The sequence below is a fragment of the Urocampus carinirostris genome, chromosome 9 (assembly GCF_059441175.1).
Source record: "Urocampus carinirostris isolate Australia breed hairy pipefish chromosome 9, RoL_Ucar_1.0, whole genome shotgun sequence".
NCBI classification, from domain to species: Eukaryota; Metazoa; Chordata; class Actinopteri; order Syngnathiformes; family Syngnathidae; genus Urocampus; species Urocampus carinirostris.
This window is the reverse complement of record NC_142357.1, coordinates 27,243,509-27,264,108: the sequence shown is the minus strand read 5'-3', so window position 1 is coordinate 27,264,108 and position 20,600 is coordinate 27,243,509. Positions and strand designations below refer to the sequence as shown.

Below are 20,600 nucleotides of genomic sequence, written 5' to 3'. Positions count from 1 at the left end.
TTTACACCGTGGGCTTGTGTTCATTCCCGTCCTCAGTGTGTGAGCACCGCCACATGCTGCGTAAAGTCTTGCTAGGTATAGTTAAAGAATTCTGTATAGCGCTGTCATGTGTTGATACTTTATTTATTCTTTTTCCTTTCTCTATTCTGGCTCCTCTGTCTCAGCCTCTCATTATTCTGCACCCAAAAAAATGGCCTAGTTGCAGAAGCTAAAATATACGACATTGATTGCTTTGTCTTCAGCGACAATGTCTGCCAACTCCACCGCAAGATGTTTATTGTGTAGTTTAAAACCCGATGATGTGATTCCAACACCTCTAGAAGGATATTTACCCGACTTCCCTCTTTAACTGAAGGTATTAAAGCAGATCGACAAAAATTCTAAATACCGAATATTACAGGTATGTCCAGAACCTCTAAACAGATTTCTGATACTTCGTGCTAGCATGTAATTTAAACACAGAATAGAGACCTACTGACATAAGAACTCTGCCAATCAGTGCACTAGCTTACCTATCACTGTACAGTGGAACCTCGGTTCTCGACCATAAGCCGTTCCAGAACCCTGTTCGAAAACCGATTTGGTCGATCACCGAAAATCGTTTTTCCCATTAAAAGTCATGTAAAATTGTTAAATCCGTTACAACACCCTGAACGTTTACCATGAAAGTAAACATGAAGCTAACCCAGGCTAATCGTACGTCTGCGTTAGCGTAATCTTCCGTACGAAAGATTACGCTAACATGAACGTGTAAAAATAAAAAAAATCAGGTCGTTTACACGTCATTTAGCACCCGGGTCTCCACAACAAGCGGTTAAAGGATAAAGAAAATATTTATGAATAGGATTTCTTCCCTTTTTGGTGGTCTGCAGAAGCCATGCTCTATACCCTCAAAAGAAGGGAAACCCGCACATCTTCTTCATATTTTGCTATTATGTCTTTCTTAAATGCAATAGTTGTACGCACTACTCTTCTTTTTTCACCTGTAGCAACTTTGCTGCTTGCACCGATCTTTTTCCGAGGCATAATTAGGGGTTAAAACACTCCGTTCATCGATATTAAAAACAAAAGCAAAAAGGAGTGCGCGCTCACGTGACAACAGTTCTTCACGAGGGGTGGGGGCAATCTACACCCGTACGCCGCTCAGCATCGCCCCTAGCGTACCGGCGTTCGAACTCCAATTTTTTGAACGAAAAGCGAAGCAAGAATTTCTCGAAATTTTTGGTCGAGAAACGATTTGTTCGAACTGAGAGGCGTTCAAAAACCGAGGTTCCACTGTATTTATTTTATATCAGTCCAGTGAACATGATACAAAATTGCTACAATATCCAGATTTTCAAAATATGCAACAAATTATCACCTGGAACTCATCATAAGAAATGTAATCTTTGGTTGGTTCGGTGTCTGGTGCATTAGCTCAGGCTAAAACCTACAGTATCTCACTAGAAGCTCATTCAAAGGGCCTCAAAAATAAATGTCAAGTCAGGTCAAGTCATTTGTATAGCCCTTTATCACAAAGAGTCTCAAAGGGCTGCACAGACCACAGATTATTGCAAACCACAGACTATTATGACACCATCCCCTGATCTAAAACATACATGAGGGCAAAAAATACACAGATATTGTCACCATGAAATATAGGTTATTAATATGCTATAGAGTAGAAGTGTGTTTTAAGCTTGGATTTAAACATTTCCACTGAGGTTGCAGATCGAATCTCAGGGGTAAGAGCATTCCACAGCCCGCTCTCGAAGCTGCGGACCTCTTCTTGGCTCTTGGGATTACTAGTAGACCAAGGTTTTCAGAGCGAAGGCTCCGGACCGGAACATAGGGGGAAATTAAATCTGAAGGATATGATGGAGCAAGTCAATGCATGATTTTGTATACTACCAACAGGACTTTAAAATCACATTTTAAACTAACAGGGAGCCAATGCAGGTTAGCTAAAATTGGGGTAAAGTGATCAAACTTTCTTGTCTTAGTTAAAAGCCTCTCTGCAGCATTTTGTACCAGCGGAAGGCTCTTGATTTTGGAGTTCGGGAGACCAGAGAGTAGTGCATTACAGTAATCAAGACGGGAGTAAACAAACGCCCAAATTATAATCTCCGCATCCGACTCAGACAGCATAGGGTGAATCTTAGCAATGTGGCGAAGATGGAAGAAAGCTGTTCTAGTAATGTTCTTAACGTGAGTTTGGAAGGACAGATCGGGGTGAAACACCTACATTTTTGATTGAGTCACTCTGGGTGATATTACATTTGTCAATGTTCAGAGCAGTTTTTGAGAACAAGTCACGGTATTTAAATGGACAAAGGATGACGAAAAACCTGTGAAAAAGAGAACAATTACTTATTCTAATATACTTTTAATACAAACTTGACATTCATGGCTTGTGCCACAACCACCATAAAATATTTACTATAGATTGTAAAGTTCATGTCTGTTGAGTTAAGTCCTGTAAACTACCTCATCAAGCAATCTGCCTTTAAATTCAGCAGCATTTTATAGGGGATTACGTTAAACTATTAAATGAATTGTTTCAATTGCATTTGGCAATTGTTCAAATTATCCATTTTCCAAATGGCATAAGATCTAATTAATTTGATTTACTGCTCAGCCCTTTATATACAGCTCAACATCGCTAACAACTTCAATTGTTTTGTAGTCACGGCAGACAAGTTCATTTTTTCGAAACTAAATCACGATTTAGTTGTACATTTGGATACATTTTTAACAATCATTTAAATGATCATTTGGTAAGTCTTGCGATATGCAACCCAAAACGATTGCTACAAAGAAAAAGGAATACTACAAACTATGGAGATTCAAAGCGACCTCTCAAGGTTTTTGGGGGTACCTGTAGCCGCAAGATGGAAGGCAATCATGTCAGTTCCCTCTCGGTGAGCCGATTGGTAGGTAAAATAAATACAAGTTGCCTTACCTACAAGTATTTTTAAAAATACACCTATGTTAGTTCATGTCTTTTAGCTTATTATTTGAATCAATATTATGCAGTAGACATTAGTAAGACATTCCAACGGGTAGGAATGAATATCAGAACACCGGATCTTTCGGCTCTTTCAGCTACAAATTGGCTCTTCAGATTGATTGTGTTGCTTTAATCCATACATAACTAACTGTTATGTAACATTATGCATGAAATGAATTATTTAAAAATAATGTATTATTCTACTGAATTATAATACCGTTCATTTTTTTCACTCGACAGTGAACTTTTAACTCATTTAAACTTTGGACCTTTTTATATAGGAACTTTAAAGTCAAGCAAGTGGGAATCTCTGAAAAACAGACGACACAACAAAATGTAAATCAAAAATATGCTCTTTTCCGTGCAACAACAAATCAACTATTAATAGGAGAATACAGAGAATGGTTAATGGAGAAACAGTATTTTTATTGTGACAGCACAATAATAAAGTTGCAATACTGCTTTACCACAGCACAGATCAATAAAGAGTTGAATGAAACACTGAGTTGTGACCCATTGTATGACACATAATAATAATAATTAATAATAATAATAATTTCCTTTGTATTGTCATTCTTTGTAACAATGTACACAGAACGAAATGTCGATACACCTGACCCGTTGTAGCGAGTCGATGCAGCCGCAGCCAACAGAGGGCGCCGCCATTATACCAATTAGGTATGTCTCGGCCGAGGCGCGAACCAGCGACCTCCCAGTCTCAAAGCGGGCACACTACCATCTAGGCTACTGAGCTGGTATGTCACCCAAGGTCTCAATTGTCCGTGAGGCTTCAGTTTGCCCATCACTACCTATCGGTTAGCCCTTCCAATTGTCTGCAGCAAAAATGCTGAGTCAGCTTTCATTGGCATTCTTCACATCTAGGGCAACCCACATGACAGTCTGTCAAAGATGTATTGATATTCAATGTAGTTCTCTCCTGCGAGAGTAGGATGTCTTTCCCAGAAAGTTGCAAGTCAGAAAAAAACGAAAATGCTGAGTCAGCTTTTTGGGGGACATTTTTCACATCTAAGACAACCCACCTGACAGTCTGTTAAAGATGTATTCATATTCAAGTCAAGTCATGTTTATTTGTATAGCCCTTAATCACAAAGAGACTCAGAGAGCTGCACATATTATTGCAAACCACAGACTAATATTACACCATCCCCTGATCTAAAACCTACATGAGGGCAAGGAAAAACTCAAAAACTCAACGTGAGGAAAATAAAGAAACCTTGAGAAGGGACCACACATGAGGTAATCCCTCTTCCAGGATTACCAGGCTGCAATGGATGTTGCAATAACAAATACTACACAGATATTGTCAACATAAAATAAAAATTATTCATATACTATAGAATAGAAGTGTGTTTTAAGCTTAGATTTAAACATTTCCACTGAGGTTGCAGATCGAATCTCAGGGGGTAGAAATTCCACAGCACCGGGACCCGAATGGAGAATGCTCTTGAACCTGTGGATCTCTTCTTGGCTCTTGGAATCACTAATAGACCAGCATTTTTAGAGCGAAGGCTCCGGACTGGAACATAGAGGGAATTAAATCTGAGAGTTATGAGGGAGCAAGTCCATGCATGATTTTGTATAATACCAACAGAACCTTAAAATCACATCTTAAGCTAACAGGGAGCCGATGCAGCTAAAATCATAATAATGTGATCAAACTTTCTTGTCTTAGTTAAAAGCCTGGCTGCAGCATTTTGTACCAGCTGAAGGCTCTTGATTTTGGACTTTGGGAGATGGGAGAGTAGTGCATTACAGTCATCGAGACGGGAGGTAACAAATGTAATGTCTATCTATCCTGGGAGAGTATGATGTCTTTCCCAGAAAGCTGCCATTTTTAACATCCGGAGTAACCTACCTGACTGTTTGTAAAATATGGTATTCAATGTGGTATAGCTATACTCATTCCCCCTTTTATTAGGTGGACATACACACAAACAAACAAACAGAAACCGTATCATCACCTTGCTTGCAGACGACCTATAGCAGTTTTTTCTTCATTTGTTTTTAAGAATGTAGGAGCACAAAACATATCTAGTTTTTTTTTGTGGCTCTGTGGTCCAAGAACCATATCCCCCAATACATTAACACACTCCAAAGTCACCGCGTTTCGCCTCGCATCACTTAGCCCGTCCAAACTGAAGGCTGCCATTAAATATAAAGCATGCATCAATCAGCCCTCCGCCCCAGCATGCGACCGCACGAAGGGCAAAAGAGCGCGGCCAGATCATTCGCACGCTGTCCGACAACCGCCCGGGTTAAAAACGCACCGGAGAAAAATGAACTCCGAATTCAGTTCGACGTTCTCGGAGCGAAAACGAAACGCTTACTTTGTGTTACCTGGTAAGTAGATACACAGCCGCGGGCGATGCATTTGTTACACAACGGTAGTAACAACAATAACCTCAACCTTCACAAGGCTTTAACTTTGCATATTTTAGCAGCTTAGCAAAATGAGGCTTCGATTTAATGCACCTCCCTTCGTGTTATAACGCCAGCGAGGTTGTAGCTCGGGAATTTCTGGGACCGTTGAGTGTAGGGAAAATAGATTTTTGTCTTGTGCCTTGGGGGCATCTAAACGTGTCTTTACAGATTTGGTGATGGCTTGGTCTATGATCATTCAAGCGCTTTAAATTACATCGGGATGAAAAGGAGAAGGAGGTACATGGGAAATTGGGGGGGAATACAGGGAGATTATATTATTTCAATCATCGTATCTACCTTTAACATCAGAGCTTTTCATACATGATTTGGAATGGATAATGAAGTTAGAATGGTTCTACCTGATAAATGGTTGACATTGTCCTCCGTGTGACAAATCATCTCATGAAGAAACTTTAAAATGTCATAAAACTGAAGATCACTTTCTCTAGAAGTTGAGCACTTGACCCCAGGTTAGGTCTTATCCAGGGGTGGGCAATCCTGGGAATTTGATTATTGATCCGATCCATGTAAATACATAATAGTATTGATCAATAACAATCCACTACTGATGTTTTTTTACTAGGAAATGTCATGGTCATTGAACAGTTGAACTGTTGGGTGCGTATTTATATATTTACTATAAAGACTCAAAGATTTTAGACATTAAAATTGTCATGAACCAGAACAGGATCAGGACCCAAACGCGGGACGTTCTCTCACAAGCCTTTTATTTTACGGGAAATGGGGAGTCATGCACGTTAGACAGCAGTCTGGCGTGAAATGATAGGAAGCCAGAGTCTGACGAGATCGATACCAATTGCCCGAGTTAATATTGGACAGATGGGGTCGATACTGGGCAGGACGGGATGGACAGGATGGATAATGAAACAGGATATTGAAAATAAACAGGACAAACTAGACGGGAACAAAAACTGAAAACCGAAATTAAACAGGACAAAATAAACGGGAACAATACCGAACAGGAAATACCAACAGGAACAGGACCGAGTTGAAACCCACATCTTGCGGGGCAGATGTTCGTTGACGTACTGACAAAGGAAAAATGAGAGCGCTGAGCTTAAAAAGACGGAAAGCCAATCTGTCAATGAGCCGCAGCCAATTGGGCGCCATGGCAACAAACGTGACAAAATATTTTTTGTTAAATAACTACAATTAAAACAAAAAATAATTTTAAATATACATTTTACTACTGTTTAAAATATAAGAACGTCAACATGTCAAGTACACCTTCAATTGCACCATATTTTGAAAATAAAGTCAGAAAGTGCAAATAGTGTAAAAAAATACAGTCAAAAATAACAATACCGTAATCAGTATAAAAATAAAACTTACTGTAACAACTGTTACACACCAAAAGTCAGAAGAGTCAAACCAAAATATCAGCAATGTAACAAACAAGCTCGTTTTGCTCATTTGCCCTATTGAGGACGGATTAACAGATTTCTGTTCAGGAACATGTTGACATTTTTGGTCATCGCTCTCTGCAGTGTGAGCTTTTTTCACGTGTTTATGTAAATTTGTGTTGTTGCGACAGTAGCAGACCGCTTTAACACACAAATCATACCCGCTGTTGTCCTTTTGTGTTGTTGAAAAACAAAAAGTTTACAACGTGCTGTGCTTCCCTTTTGCGTCTATCATAGTTTGCTTCCGATAAGGGTGCCGTGTGTAGATTTTGCCCTCTCTTTCGCCCGGCAGGCAAGATGGAGCAGCAGCTAAGATAGGGAGAGGTAGTATGGTTAACCCAAACCCTAACCCTAACCCTAAAAACTAATTTGCAGAGGAAATAAACACTGTTCCTTTTCAATAGACACATGTTAGACAGAGGACAAATAATGTGATAATCCTTGCTTGTCCTGTAAACATCCTGCTTAACATTGCACTTAAAATACATGATAACAGATAAGAAAAACCTTTTTTTAGAGTACAAAACCATCCAAAAGACTCTGGACATAACCAAATGCAGGGTTGAGAGTTTTTGTTAAAGGTGACTAGCTCTTGTCTCCACACGTCTCCTTGAGTTGAGAGTCATATCTGTGTGCCATATGCGGTACATGTTATAAAATGTTCTCTGCTGTGACCTTTTACAGGCGAGCAGTGCTGACACTTGTACCGGGGTAGTGTTCGACTGCGGCGATGGCATCCTTTAATGTGAAAATCATAGGTCAAAAAAAAAAAAACATCTGGTGGGTTTTTTTGTAGGTTTCCCTTTCTGGCTATAATAGGGTTTAATAGTTTGACATGCATTAGATTTCACTAGAAAGTGTATTTTTCACTTCTGTTACGATGCCAATATTCCAGCATGGATTATTGTCGGGTACAGTCTATGAAATGAAATTAGTAGGAATTAGACGTGTTCATGTTTGTATTTTTTTAAAGCCCAATTGGGGACCTAGTTAAAATTTGGATTATTTTAGTTGTTGTTGTTAATTCTGGTCAACATTATCAAGCTGAATTTGATATTTCAAGTACTTGTTGTAATATTGATATGTGTCACTGCATGAAGTCATTGCATGAGTTTTCCAGTTACAGTATATACTTTTCATTTGTTGAATCATCAGATCCATATTTTAATGTTTTATGTTTATCAACATATTTGAATGAAGTCAGTTACATATTTTATGAGTCACTTGACATCTCAATGTATCCAGTTGACTAGTCCGTTATACTGTGTCTACATCAGGGGTCTCAAGTTCGAAGCTTGGGGGCCATATTCAGCCCGCGCGACAATAGTTTGAAGCCCGGGCTGTTAGGGTTTGACCGGAATAAGTGGCCAAATGTGCCAGGTACTCCAGGAACCGACTCAAAGGACACAATTTCACAAGACAATTTATTGAAGATTCCTGAATAGTGGGTGTTGAATCACAGGGAAGACTTGATAAATCCGACAAGGTGGTGGAGTGAGCGGGGAGCTGGAGACACTGGTTTTTAGAGTGGAGGGAGTCTAGAAGCAAAGGGGAGTAGTAATGGTTTAACAATAGGCAAATGCAATAGTCAAGAAAGAAATCCAAAGGTCTAAGTTGAAAATGTGAGTATGAAATCAAAGATTGGCTTCTATGAACCACAATGGTCAACGGTCAGGCACCGGTTGCTTGTCTACAGCAGCTTTTAAAGGCATCCCCATTTGATGTTTGAAGGATGAAAGCTAGCCCAGGAATGAGGAGGGACTGGGATCTTGGCAGGACGTGGCATGACACCCGCATTATTATGAAGGTTTAACTGTTGATGGACCTTATCTTGGGTCATAGCAATGTTAGCACCCGTCCATTCCTTAATGTTGCCAGCTAAGTTCTTTTTCGGTCTTCCCCTCCTCCTGCACCCTTGGACTGTGCCCTGGAGAATGATCTTTGTGAGTCCTGATGATCTTGTGATGTGACCATACCCCTGAAGTTTCTATCCGAGCACAGTTGACAAAAGTTCTGCGTAAGGTCCAATATGCCCTCTAATGGTGTTGCGCACCGTTTTTTTGTCACATGGGCTGATGCCTAGAAGTTTCCGGTGGCATTGCATCACCATGGCCTGGATTTTCTTTTCCGGTTTTGTTCTGAGAGTCCATGTCTCACAAGCGTAGAAGAAGATGGAAGTATACAGCGCTTGTATCAGTCTGATCTTCAATTTCACTGCTATCTTCTTGTCCCTTCAGATGGGTTTTAGTCTGGCAAGCGTGGCTGTGGTCTGAGCTATTCTGGCCATGATTTCTGGTTCTGACCACTCTTCTGATATGAAAGCTTCAAGATATTTAAATTTGGTGACATGTTTTAGCTCTCTGTGGTTGATGGTGCTGTTTGTGGTGATACCATGGGGATTGTCTAGGCAATTGACCAGATGTCTGAATTCCTGTTCTCCTGCAAGTGCGGCAACATCATCAGCAAAACGGTGGATAGTGACGTTGTGTCCCTTAATACTGACTGTACCTTCATGTAGCTCCAGAGCTTCAGACATGATCCTCTCCAGGAAGATGTTGAATAAAGTTGGAAAGAAAATGAAGCTTGTCTCATGCTCTGATAGTACTCTTGAGCAGTACCGCACTGTTCGCATTAGCATACAGAGGTCAGAACTAGTTTCTGGTCAATCTTGTAATTCTACATGGTGGCCCATACAGCAGCTAGCCATATTCTGTCGAACACCTTTTTAAAATCACCAAAAACGTGATAGAGGTTTCTCTGGTGTGGTTGAAACTTCTCACATAATATTGGCAGATTAAAAACCTGTTCTGTGGTGATCCTTTCCTCCCTGAGACCTGCCTGTTTTTCATCCTGTGGTTTTAGTCTGTTCAGTGGGACCTTTAGCGTAACTTTACTTTCATGGCTGATGAGATTTATGGTTCAATAGTTGAAGCATAGTTGTAGGTTTCCTTTCTTTGATAGCATAATTACTAGCGATTGTGTCCATGTAGATGGCCCCGGTCTTGTTTGTCAGACCTTTCTGCATTTTTTTGTCCAAAATGTCTATAGTCTGCTCACCACCATTTCGTACGAGTTCTGGTAGGATGTTGTCAATTCCTGGAGACGTTCCATTCTTTAGTAAGTTAATTGCTGCCTCTACTTCTTTACTGACGATTGGGAAGTCATTACTTTCCCCTGGGCCGGAATTCTTAAGGACCTCAGGATCTCCGTGACTTCTTGACCTTCTGGAGGCGAAAGTGGAAGTTCATTTTGGGTGTCTACTTAACACACATCCATAGGCTGCTGGATAGAAGAACAGGAGCAGAACCTGGAAGGCACTTCTATTAGAGAACAAAATCCGATAAAATGTAATACTGTTCGACTGATGTTGGACCGATATCCAATGTAAATATCAGATTGCGACACTCCCAGTTTTTAACACTCCAAAATCCAGCACAATGTTTGCGTTCAGTGAATAGCATTGAATCTAGTGTGGGAATAACTCGTCTTTTTGCAGCTCAAAGTCAATTTATCCATAAACACTATATCGCTGCCTCGTGTTCCTAAAATGATTTCATTTTCATCCGAAGCCGCTTTTCCCGCACTTTATCTGCGCGTAGATTGCTTTGTGAGATTTGGAGTACCTTTTAGATCTTTTTTTTTGTTATCACAATCCACCAAATTGACCCAGCCGAGATGAAGGCTTTTGGAGCGCGTATGGAACTGCCAGGAATTCCCATCAAGCGAGATTGCTCCGACCTCTACGTCGTTGTTGTTTTCATGAGATTTGCATGCGTGTGCGCAAGCATGGGGGCCGTCGGGCCCCAGACAAGCACGTCCCCATCGACGTCCTGTTCCCCAGCATGTTGTGAGATCAATATGACCTTACCTCGGCCAGTCTGCTCCTTTGAAACCTAATTACTGATATTCAGCTACAAAGTCATCATAGCCTGCCTGTCAATTTTCATCGGGGATCATTACGGGGCCCCTAATAAAAGCGGTTATTTACAGGCTGCTCTGCTGACACGGTCCCGGGTCCAGGGATTCAGCTAGCTGTCTCAATTTGTTTTACCTCACTCCCTCTCTTTCTTCCCGGTCACCTCTCTCAGAAGCACTGGCCCGAAAAAACAAAAGCAGATGGGAAAAAAACAGCAGAGGTCGAAATTGTCTGCCGCATTTTGTTTTTTTAAGGTGATCCAAAATACATATCTTGTTATTCAAGGAACTGAGAAAATGTATTAGTTACAGTCACTTGTAGTGTCATCGATATAAAACTGAGCTAAACCACCAAAGAAGGACTGTAATCTCAGAGGAAGTGGAAAAATGGAAGCTTTAAGTTTGTCAGTCGTAGATTTTCTTTTCCATTTCTTGGTCGTGTCTAAGACGTTTTCTTTTTTTCTCCAGGCAATTCAAAAATATGTTTACAAATAAAAAACACAAAATCAGCACTATTCGCCGTAAATTCTATAGTCAGGTTTGCTCCAATGATTTTATTGTTCCTGCATAAGCCACGCCCTCTCCCCAAATGATGCCTACGGTTTATTAAAGTAAATACATCATAGCATTAGAAAAAACTAAAATAAGCAACATTTTCTGCCAATGGGGTAAGAATATGGATTTGCACCAAATGTAATCTTGTTATGAATTAAAGTAAAAATTTCATAAAACTAGGGGGAAAAAACTAAATCAAGTGGCATTTTCTGACAACAGGGGGAAAATATTATTATTACTGTAATGTGAGTATATTTTAGTTCTAAATTGAAGTAAAAATATTGTACAATTACCACAAAAGCTTTATTTCTGACAAGGGGATAGGATTAATATTTTTGCCATGCGAAAAAAACCTAAATGACGTTAAAATGTGTATTTGGCACTGAATGAGTTAATAAACAAATATGAAATGTATTATGGTATGCTCACAGAGATGTTTGCATGCATATTAATTATGAATACACATGGAAAAAATTGTATCGGCCTATTATCTTTTTTCCTCATCTATTACTGTGGTATCAAATTTGAGATTCTTTACCCGTTTCTAAACAGATAACCACCAAAAATATGCAGTGCCGGGCATATTCCGTGAATCGCAGAATAAATTTGAACTGTCGTGCCGCTGACATGGCAATCAAAGCCACGAAGGGACGTCGGGTGACATTTGAAGAAATGTCAGGCGGCTCCTCGCTTCCTTTTAACTTCTTGGACTCGGGCGATTGTGGAGTTTTCAAGGCTGCTGTATTGTTTTCGGGGTTTTCTTCTGCTTACAAAAGATGAGTAATTTAAAAACTTTACTGAAATATTTTTCCAGAGAATGCTTTTTGACAGTAGTTCTTTAGAAATGTGAATTCTTTTTGGAGCCAAGCACCTAACTAGAACAAAGATTTTGGGTGTTGGGATTGATAAAGAAATCAATAGAAATAATTTCAAAAATATATTTTTGGTGCTATTTTTTAACTATTTGTATATATAAATTTATATATATATATATATGTGATGATAAATTATCCATTTGTCAGGACCAGAACGGAGACAGGACCCGTTGCGCTGTTTTATTAGAAGAGAGAGAAAGGGTTGCGCCCACGATCCGGTGATTGCTGTGGTCGGGGTCAGAAGCGAGTCGTAAGCCAGTAAAGGAGAGTAGACGTGGTCAGGGACAGAAAGGGGTCAAAAGCCAGGACGGGAGAGTAGACTTGGTCAGGATCAAAAACAGGTCGAAACGGGGGGACAAACGGGAACAAAAAACAGGACAGGTGGGAGTCAGGGTCGAAAAGGGCTTGCCTACTGTTAACTGAGGTTTGCAGACGGACTGATAACAGGGGACAGACATGAGTGGGTACAAGTACTGATTGGGAGCCAATCATAGTCCGAGGCAGTTGGCGCCAAAGGAGCATTACAGTAATCCTGCGTTAATCACAGGGGTTACATTCCAAAAAGAACCCATGATAGGTGATAGCCGTTATGTAAGAACCTTCATCTTTCGAGGAGTATTATACAAATAGTTACTCCATTGCACACAGAAAACGAAAAACACATTATTTTAACTGTCTCAAGATTTTTTTATTGAGTAAAATTACTGTGTAAACGTTTTTTTTGTCACACAAATATCTACAATACTGTAAAATTATAATAACCAAAGAGGCAAAACTGTGAAAAGTAAACCGCCTTGTAATGCAACCTTACCGTACATGTCCAACTTAAATGGCAAAAAAACATATGCAAGCTTATTTGTCCAGTAATATAACACAAATATAATACTTAAACTGATCACAATTTGCTGATTTAGCAGGTGGGTGAAAATATAAATTCAAAAATTAGCAATACAGACGCTGCCCTACTTACGAAGAATCGTTCGTAAGTTGAATTTGTTCGTAAGTTGCTTTAGTGCTATATTTTGTATGTTTAAGGTTTATATAAGTATGTTTAAGGCTTGTATATGTAACCTGTATTGTTTGTACTAAAAAATAATTTCATAAAATAATATGCTCTATAAAGATGAATAAAGTTGAGTTTAACTTACTTTTGGAAAAAGCACTTCAAGAGGTCCTCCGTGGTAAAAAGTGGCCGAAAAAAAGCGATCCAAACCTTTTCTCAACCACATCGAGCTTTCTTATTCCACTTTCATTTCAAAAGAAACGTCTTGCCTCTTCTTTACACTTTACGCCAGTAGGTGAGCGATGGTATAATCTTCTTTCTCCACTAAATCTGCATATTCTGTAGTTTATTTTCCTATAAAGTAAAATATGAGATGAAATTTAGTACAACAAAAACCCTTTTGTTACTTTTAAGGATTTGTTACTTTTAAGGATTTGTTTTCCTTTAAAGGAAATTCAAAAGCAACCAAAATAGAAAAATAATACTTAACATGAGGACCATTTTTTTGCCAATGTGAAAACGTTTTTTTTTCAAAGTAAATATTTATTTATTTATTTTTTTTTTTTAATTAATGCTCCTCTAAAAATTATTTAAAGGAAACAGAATGTAATTCAGCGTAATTGAAAAATGTCAAATGCACAATCAAATTAAAAAGTGTCATGGTTTAAAATAGACATTTTATATCCAGTAAATATATTTACCTCAATGACTCTATTCTGAGAAATTATTCACTTAAATTAATTTCAAATCTCCCGTATCCCTGATATTTGCCACTCAAACCCCCATAATAGAAGCTCGCTTGGTTATAATTACTCCCATAAACCCCTTTCCTGACAATAATTGAAAAGGATGTGTCAAGGCTGAGAGGTCAAAAAGTGAAACAGTGAATTATTTGGCAAAAACGTTGAACTGCATTTTAAAAGAAATGTAGCTTTTTTTGTTATTTTCTTTATAGTGGCATACTCCCGGAGTGCCTTGAGAACTTGGTGCTCCATGCCTTGATTAATATGGTCCACTTTACATCAGTTAGCAAGATGTCAATGCACACTGCGCCGGCTTCCCTCAGCAATTAGCACGTGTGTTGGATTACCAACAAGATGCCTTCTGACATGAGCCCTGAAGCCTGCTGACTTATTCATATGTGTTTACTTAAAAAAAGCTCCTACCCCGGTTTTTGAGAGCTTCCGAACTGAAATAAGAGCAACATCTGGTGAGGGAGGCGAGCTTCCGAATGAAGGGCTTTAGAGGGGTGAGCAGGGCCGGGCGAGCTGACTTCCAATAGAGTCCAAGCGAGTTTTTGAGATCTTGAGCTGGTGGATCAAGGTTTGCATGGATAACATGGTTCCCAGGGTACTTCAATTAAAAACTGCAGACTGATCCCTACCAATTTCCAGGTCATTGGGGGCTGTCTTCAGGCAGTTTGTGAGATACATGCTTAAATGGTTGCCTGACCATTGCCAGGCTACAGTTACAAGGCCCCCAAGGCCCCCCCTATAACTTTTTGACCCTATTTCAGGCTTCTCACTTTTAGATAAAAATATGTAAATAATTTCTAAGAATCAACAACATGAGCAATATTTTATTTTTTGTGAGACATTTTATACAGAAGCATTTGCCCATTCTTCCTTACAAAACAGCTCAAGCTACTTAAGGTTTGATGGTGATTGTTTGTGCCCAGCATTTTTTGGATCTATCCACAAATGATATCTAGGATTAAGGAATTGAACTTTGGCCTGGCCATTTCACCACTTATATATTGTTGGTTTTTAACGATTCCATTGTACATTTTGCTTTATGTTTATGATTGTTGTTCTGTTGGAAGGTAAACCTGCGCCCCATTGTATTTTCTCCTTCCGTCCATTATTTTTAAATACCAAAAAACGATATATTTTTAGAGGTGACTATCAGTGACATGCGGTGGGCTTAATGTCTAATGAGACGGAGTAAGATCTCCAAATAAATTCCGGACTACAGGCCACAGATGAATAAAAGCCGCATGCTCAATTTTAAGAACACAATTTAATTCGGTCTTTGTTCAAGCTGCACCCAATTTGAGCCACAGGCTTAAACAGCTACAAGAAAGGAATTAATGCACATCCATTTCTAACATTTTAAGCCTCGGTACACACACCTCCGAGTTGTTTGTGTCATGTGTTATCAGATCATGCGACCATTCAAAATGGCGATTACAAAGACAAGTGTATATTTAATATTGTGCCAAAAAAATGCAATATAGGGCTCTGTCACGTGAATGTGAGTCCTATATTTCTAGAGGACATTTCCAGGGCAACCATACTGTGGAGAATAGTGCCAGATCGCAACAAAGACATGTCTTTTCGTGTTGTTGTCATTGGTGGTTGACATGGCAACGGACCAAATTGCATTGATATGTCATTGTTGCTCAAGGACTACTGGAATTGTTAACGCCTCATCTTGACCAAAAATACATGGTTAAAAAAAAAAAACTATGTCCTACTATGAGTTGAAATTATTGCCGGTTAAGTAACGATACTGCCAAATCATTAAAAAAAGACAGTACTACCTTTCGATACACTTATTTTTAGCAGACATAGTTACTGTAACTTATTAGGCTGAAGTCACTATCCTCACTCTCCACCCCTTATCCAACCCTTTCCTCCTACCTTATCAGTTACTCGGCCCGAACAGCTTTGCTAAGAATAAGATAAAAGCAGATAAGCAATGTGTAAAAAAAAAAAAAAGATAAGTGGTTTAGTTGGGAATTGTCAATACATACTCATTACAGATAATATTTTACTTTCAACGTTTAAAGGACGCTACAAACAACGCACCCCACCTTTAACATACTTTTGCATATTTCTCTGCAGGGATCCCAACAAACCGGTCCCCCAGGACACAAAATTCATCCACACCAAAGCCAACCGCTTCGAGGAGGTGGCCTGGTCCAAGTACAACCCCCAGGACCAGCTTTATCTACACATTGGCCTCAAACCGCGGGTACGCGACCACTACCGGGCCACCAAAGTGGCCTTCTGGAAGCACCTGGTGCCCCACCTGTACAACCTCCATGACATGTTCCACTACACATCTACCACCACCAAAGTGCCCCCGCCGGACACTACGCAGAACACCCTGTCCACCAAGCGGCCCAACGGCAAAACAACATGGCCCTTCAACACCAAGCGGCCCCCCATGTCGCCAGCCTACAACAGTGAAGACAAAGACTCCTGGAGCGACGACAAGGAGTCCGGACCCCTGGTGGTGGAGAACCCCCGGGATTACTCTACTGAGTTGAGTGTTACCATTGCTGTGGGCGCCTCGCTGCTCTTCCTCAACGTTCTTGCCTTTGCCGCCCTCTATTACCGCAAGGACAAGCGCCGGCAGGAGTCCGGTCACGGTCAGCCGAGCCCACCTCGCCAAACCACCTCCAACGACATCGGGCACCACGCACCAGAAGAAGAGATTATGACCCTGCAGATGAACCAAACGCACCACGAGTGCGAGGCGGCTAACAGCGGCGGAGAGGGGGCACTGCGCCTAGCCTCGCTACCCGACTACACGCTAACCCTGCGCCGCTCCCCAGACGACATCCCCCTCATGACGCCCAACACCATCACCATGATCCCCAACTCCCTGGTGGGGATGCCCAACCTGCACCCTTACAACACCTTCACCACAGGCTTCAACTCCACCGGCTTACCCCATTCCCATTCCACCACGCGCGTATAGCTTTAAAGGTATTCCCAAATTCTAAAACCCAAACGCAAAACGTGATGAAATAGTACAAGGTTTTCGCATAAAATCTATATCTATATATATCATCCGTATATCCCAATTATTTTCCAAGATAATGCATTTTGAATGCCTCGTCTTTGACTTTCTGAACCGTGACGTCATCTGAGGAACACCGGCACCAAAGCAAACCAGTCACCATATTGGTTTACGTGTTAATAAGTCAAGTGTTTTAAGACAAGTTTTTGGTCATGTCTGTAGAGAATGCCTAGGCATTGTCGCGGGTAGATTCGGTAATGGTTACAACTAAAGGCAAGTAGCCAAAAAGAGGCTTACTGACAAAAATAACACACAGGGAGCTAACCTGGGCTAACAGCGAAAGGCGGCGTTGAAAAATAGCTTATTTTTGGGGCGCAATCGTTGGTTTTGGATACAGAATAAGCAGGTCTTCAAAATAGAGGCTGAAAACAGATAAACAGTTCCTTCGAAGGTTTTATTTAGAGGATATATTCTGGGCACAAATTAGATAACAGACAATGGCTGTAACAATATACTTGTGCTAAGGTTGACTTTTTACCAAAATTCTTGGAAAAAGGGTATTCCATATTCCACTGCAAGTAAGTAAAACATACAGTTGAGTAGTGCACTGTTCTACTGGTGACCAACAAGTAATCATTGGGGAAATTTTACTCAAGCTGCTCAACCCTTACTGAGAAAATCAATTGTATTTTGCTAAAACGGACAGAAGCTGGATTTTAGTTGGTGTGATCTTCTCAGGATTGCGCTAGTTTAGAAATCTCATGAGCTGAAATTGATGTTTCTTGTGTCCTGTTGTGTAAATCACGAAAAGAAGTAAGATGAAATTCTAAAATTAAACACAACTGAAGTTATATAATTATGACGAAATATACGAAGTGAAATATTTCAATATTACAACAGCAGCCACAGCTTGAGCGGAAAAACGCAAAACTGGGCAACCAAAAAACCTGCAGTGAGCAGTCAGACTATACGGGAACCAACCAGGAAAAATGACTACGCCGACAAACACGAAGCCTGCCAGGAATAAACGGGACACGGAAAAATTATGTTAACGTCAGGCGAGCCGGGCAAAAAATGCACGGTGGGCAGCCAACGAGCACCAATCAGGGTCAAACAAAACAAGAAGCCCTCAGCAGCCTCGATGCTAACGGGTAGATAGCCAGACAACATCATACCAACCGCAACACACGTGGAGAAAAAGACATTCAAAAAACCACATCCATCTATTTAGATTTAAAAAACAGGAACCCCTTGGCAGCTCGACCCTACCTCGAGCTAGCTAGAAAAACTTTTACCAACTGCATTTAACACGCGACAAAAAACACAAAGAAAAATCCACAAAAACTAGGTGAAGTCAAATAAAGTACGCGCACGCTGTAACAAATGCAGGTAAACCTACTCCACAGAGCTTTTGGAGGTCGAAGCACGCAATTAGGACCAAAAAAAATTCCAATTTCTCTAGGCAGAAATGAGCGCTCCACAACAACTGTTCACGAAAATTGCTGATCGTTCCGGAGCTGCCTCACATGTTGCGTTAACGGGATTTGCCATTTTCAAAGTGTTGTGTTCCTTTGATAACGTCACAGCGTACAAGCCAGATGGGTCAACTTTGAGATGAAAGTTTTCGAGTCTACTGGCGCTCGGAATAATTTGCAAAATATTTGCATAATTGTAGGGAGGAACACTACATGTTCTGTGCCTAATTCAAGAAAAAAATTGTCTTTGGGAATACCTTTTAAGGAAGCCAGTAAGAAGAAAGAGCTAAGGATTCAACAAAAAGAAGGAGCAGAGGACTGTGTTTTATAAAAATCACCGGCGTGAAGAGATTCAAACAAGACTTCAACGAAGGGAGTTGCCTCTATGGATGTCAAGTTGTGCAGAGCTGCCAAAATCAAACTGTTTCCCTTCCTCATCAAGGGACGGGGTGATCTTTGTGTTGTGTCTTTTTTTCTAAGAAAACAAAACAGAAAAAAAATCATCATTTAAAAAGCCTTTTAAGCGGACAATACGATTTTTTTTTTCTTGAATTCATAACTGAACAAACAAAAGTGCTTTTTAATTTCCTAAACCTCCTCCCTCCACCAAACCACCAAAAACAATGGCCTCTATGTTGATATTCGCGTCATGTTTTTAATTGCTTGGTTCTTTTTATTTTTTTAATTTCAATGCCTTACATGCTCTTTTTTGTTATTGGTGCGGGTATTATTTCCATTCCAAGGGATTATACTAAGACGAGCGGGACGGAAAGACTGAAACCAGGATGCTACATTAGAGTAAGTAGCGATTCGAAAGACCACCGTTAAGACTTTCGGGGAGGGGGTTAGCTCCTATTTGCAGCACAACATGAATGGTTTTGGGGGTTCATTTGCCAAGGACAGATCTGGCTTGGAAACAAATGCTTTGTTACAGTGATTGTTATTTGATTTGTTTAAGAAAGTGCTTTTCTTTTTCAGCCAACTGACCAGTTAAGCTATCAGAGCCGAGTGTGCACATGTTGATATGACTGCGAGCGCGACTGCGAGTGTGTTTGTGTGCATCCTCGATTTGTACTCGGTTTGTACAGCTTGCTTTTAATGATTTTATTTCTTCCATGTTATTAATTTGGTGTTTCTGCTGCGTCTCTAGATGTCTGTCTTTGCGAAATAGCACTTTTGTTTTGGATTTTCTTTTTCTCAAAGTTCTATATGGCTAGTTTTGCTTCGAGATGATGAAATAAATATTATTTTACATGTAAGACAAAAAGATAGCTTAAAGAAACAACTAAACTAACTGGCGTGTGGACTTTGTAAGACTTTCTCTTTGACGACAGCAGATGGTGGCCTGTTTGCATTGGGAGAACCTTTACCAGTGCACACTTGTATTTCTTTCAATATATATATATATATATATATATATATATATATATATATATATATATATATATATATATATATATATATATATATATATATATATATGGGAATACATACATATATGTATAGGGCTTGTACGAAGATTTCACCGCTTTCTTACGAAAACACGCAAAGAGCACCCATACAAATACGAACAATAACACTTCTTCGGTGTCTTCGTAAGGGCTCTATATGTGTATTTATGTATGATACAGTATTTATTTATGTATACCAGATGCATACATGCTGATTGTGCCATGTACCAAATTAAAACAGTAAAACAAAACAAAACAAAAAACAGTACAAAGCTTCACACTTTTGTCATTTGGATCTTCCCTCCAGACCTCAAAGCGCACCTGATTATAGGCCGCATGGCAAATTGAAGATTGTACAAGCTGCACCGGGTTTTAGGCCACAAGCTTAAAAGGCCATAAAAATGAACAAATTCACGTCCATGTCTACATTTTAAAACAAAAACAGCGGGGAAATGTATAGAACATAAAAGAAACACACTGGGTCCACAGCTGTCCACAGCTGTCAATCTCAATCAACTACCACAGTAGTCAATTTTCATTATATTGGCATTAACATATACGCAGGAGTACTAACAGATACGTTCTCAAAACTAAACTAAATGTATGAAACTGACTAATATTCAGAAGCCCGTAAAATCAAAACAGCCTGTACACTTGCTGAGCCATGCGACTCAACTAAAGCTCTCCCATCCTTTGCACAAAAGACAAAGTGATAGGAGAG

The 20,600-nt window shown here is 39.9% G+C and overlaps 1 protein-coding gene across 2 annotated transcripts in view; it reads left to right on the top strand.

Annotated features, from left to right (window-relative positions):
• The window catches only part of nlgn3a (neuroligin 3a), a 363,876-nt gene extending 344,043 nt beyond the window's left edge, over positions 1–19,833 (top strand). For both annotated transcript variants that reach the window (XM_088343414.1, XM_088343413.1), the window contains one exon: positions 16,050–19,833. In XM_088343414.1, coding sequence (XP_088199540.1) covers positions 16,050–16,911 — 862 coding nt within the window. In that variant the 3' untranslated portion in view covers positions 16,912–19,833. The remainder of the gene's footprint in view (positions 1–16,049) is intronic.
• The last annotated feature ends 767 nt before the right edge of the window (positions 19,834–20,600 follow it).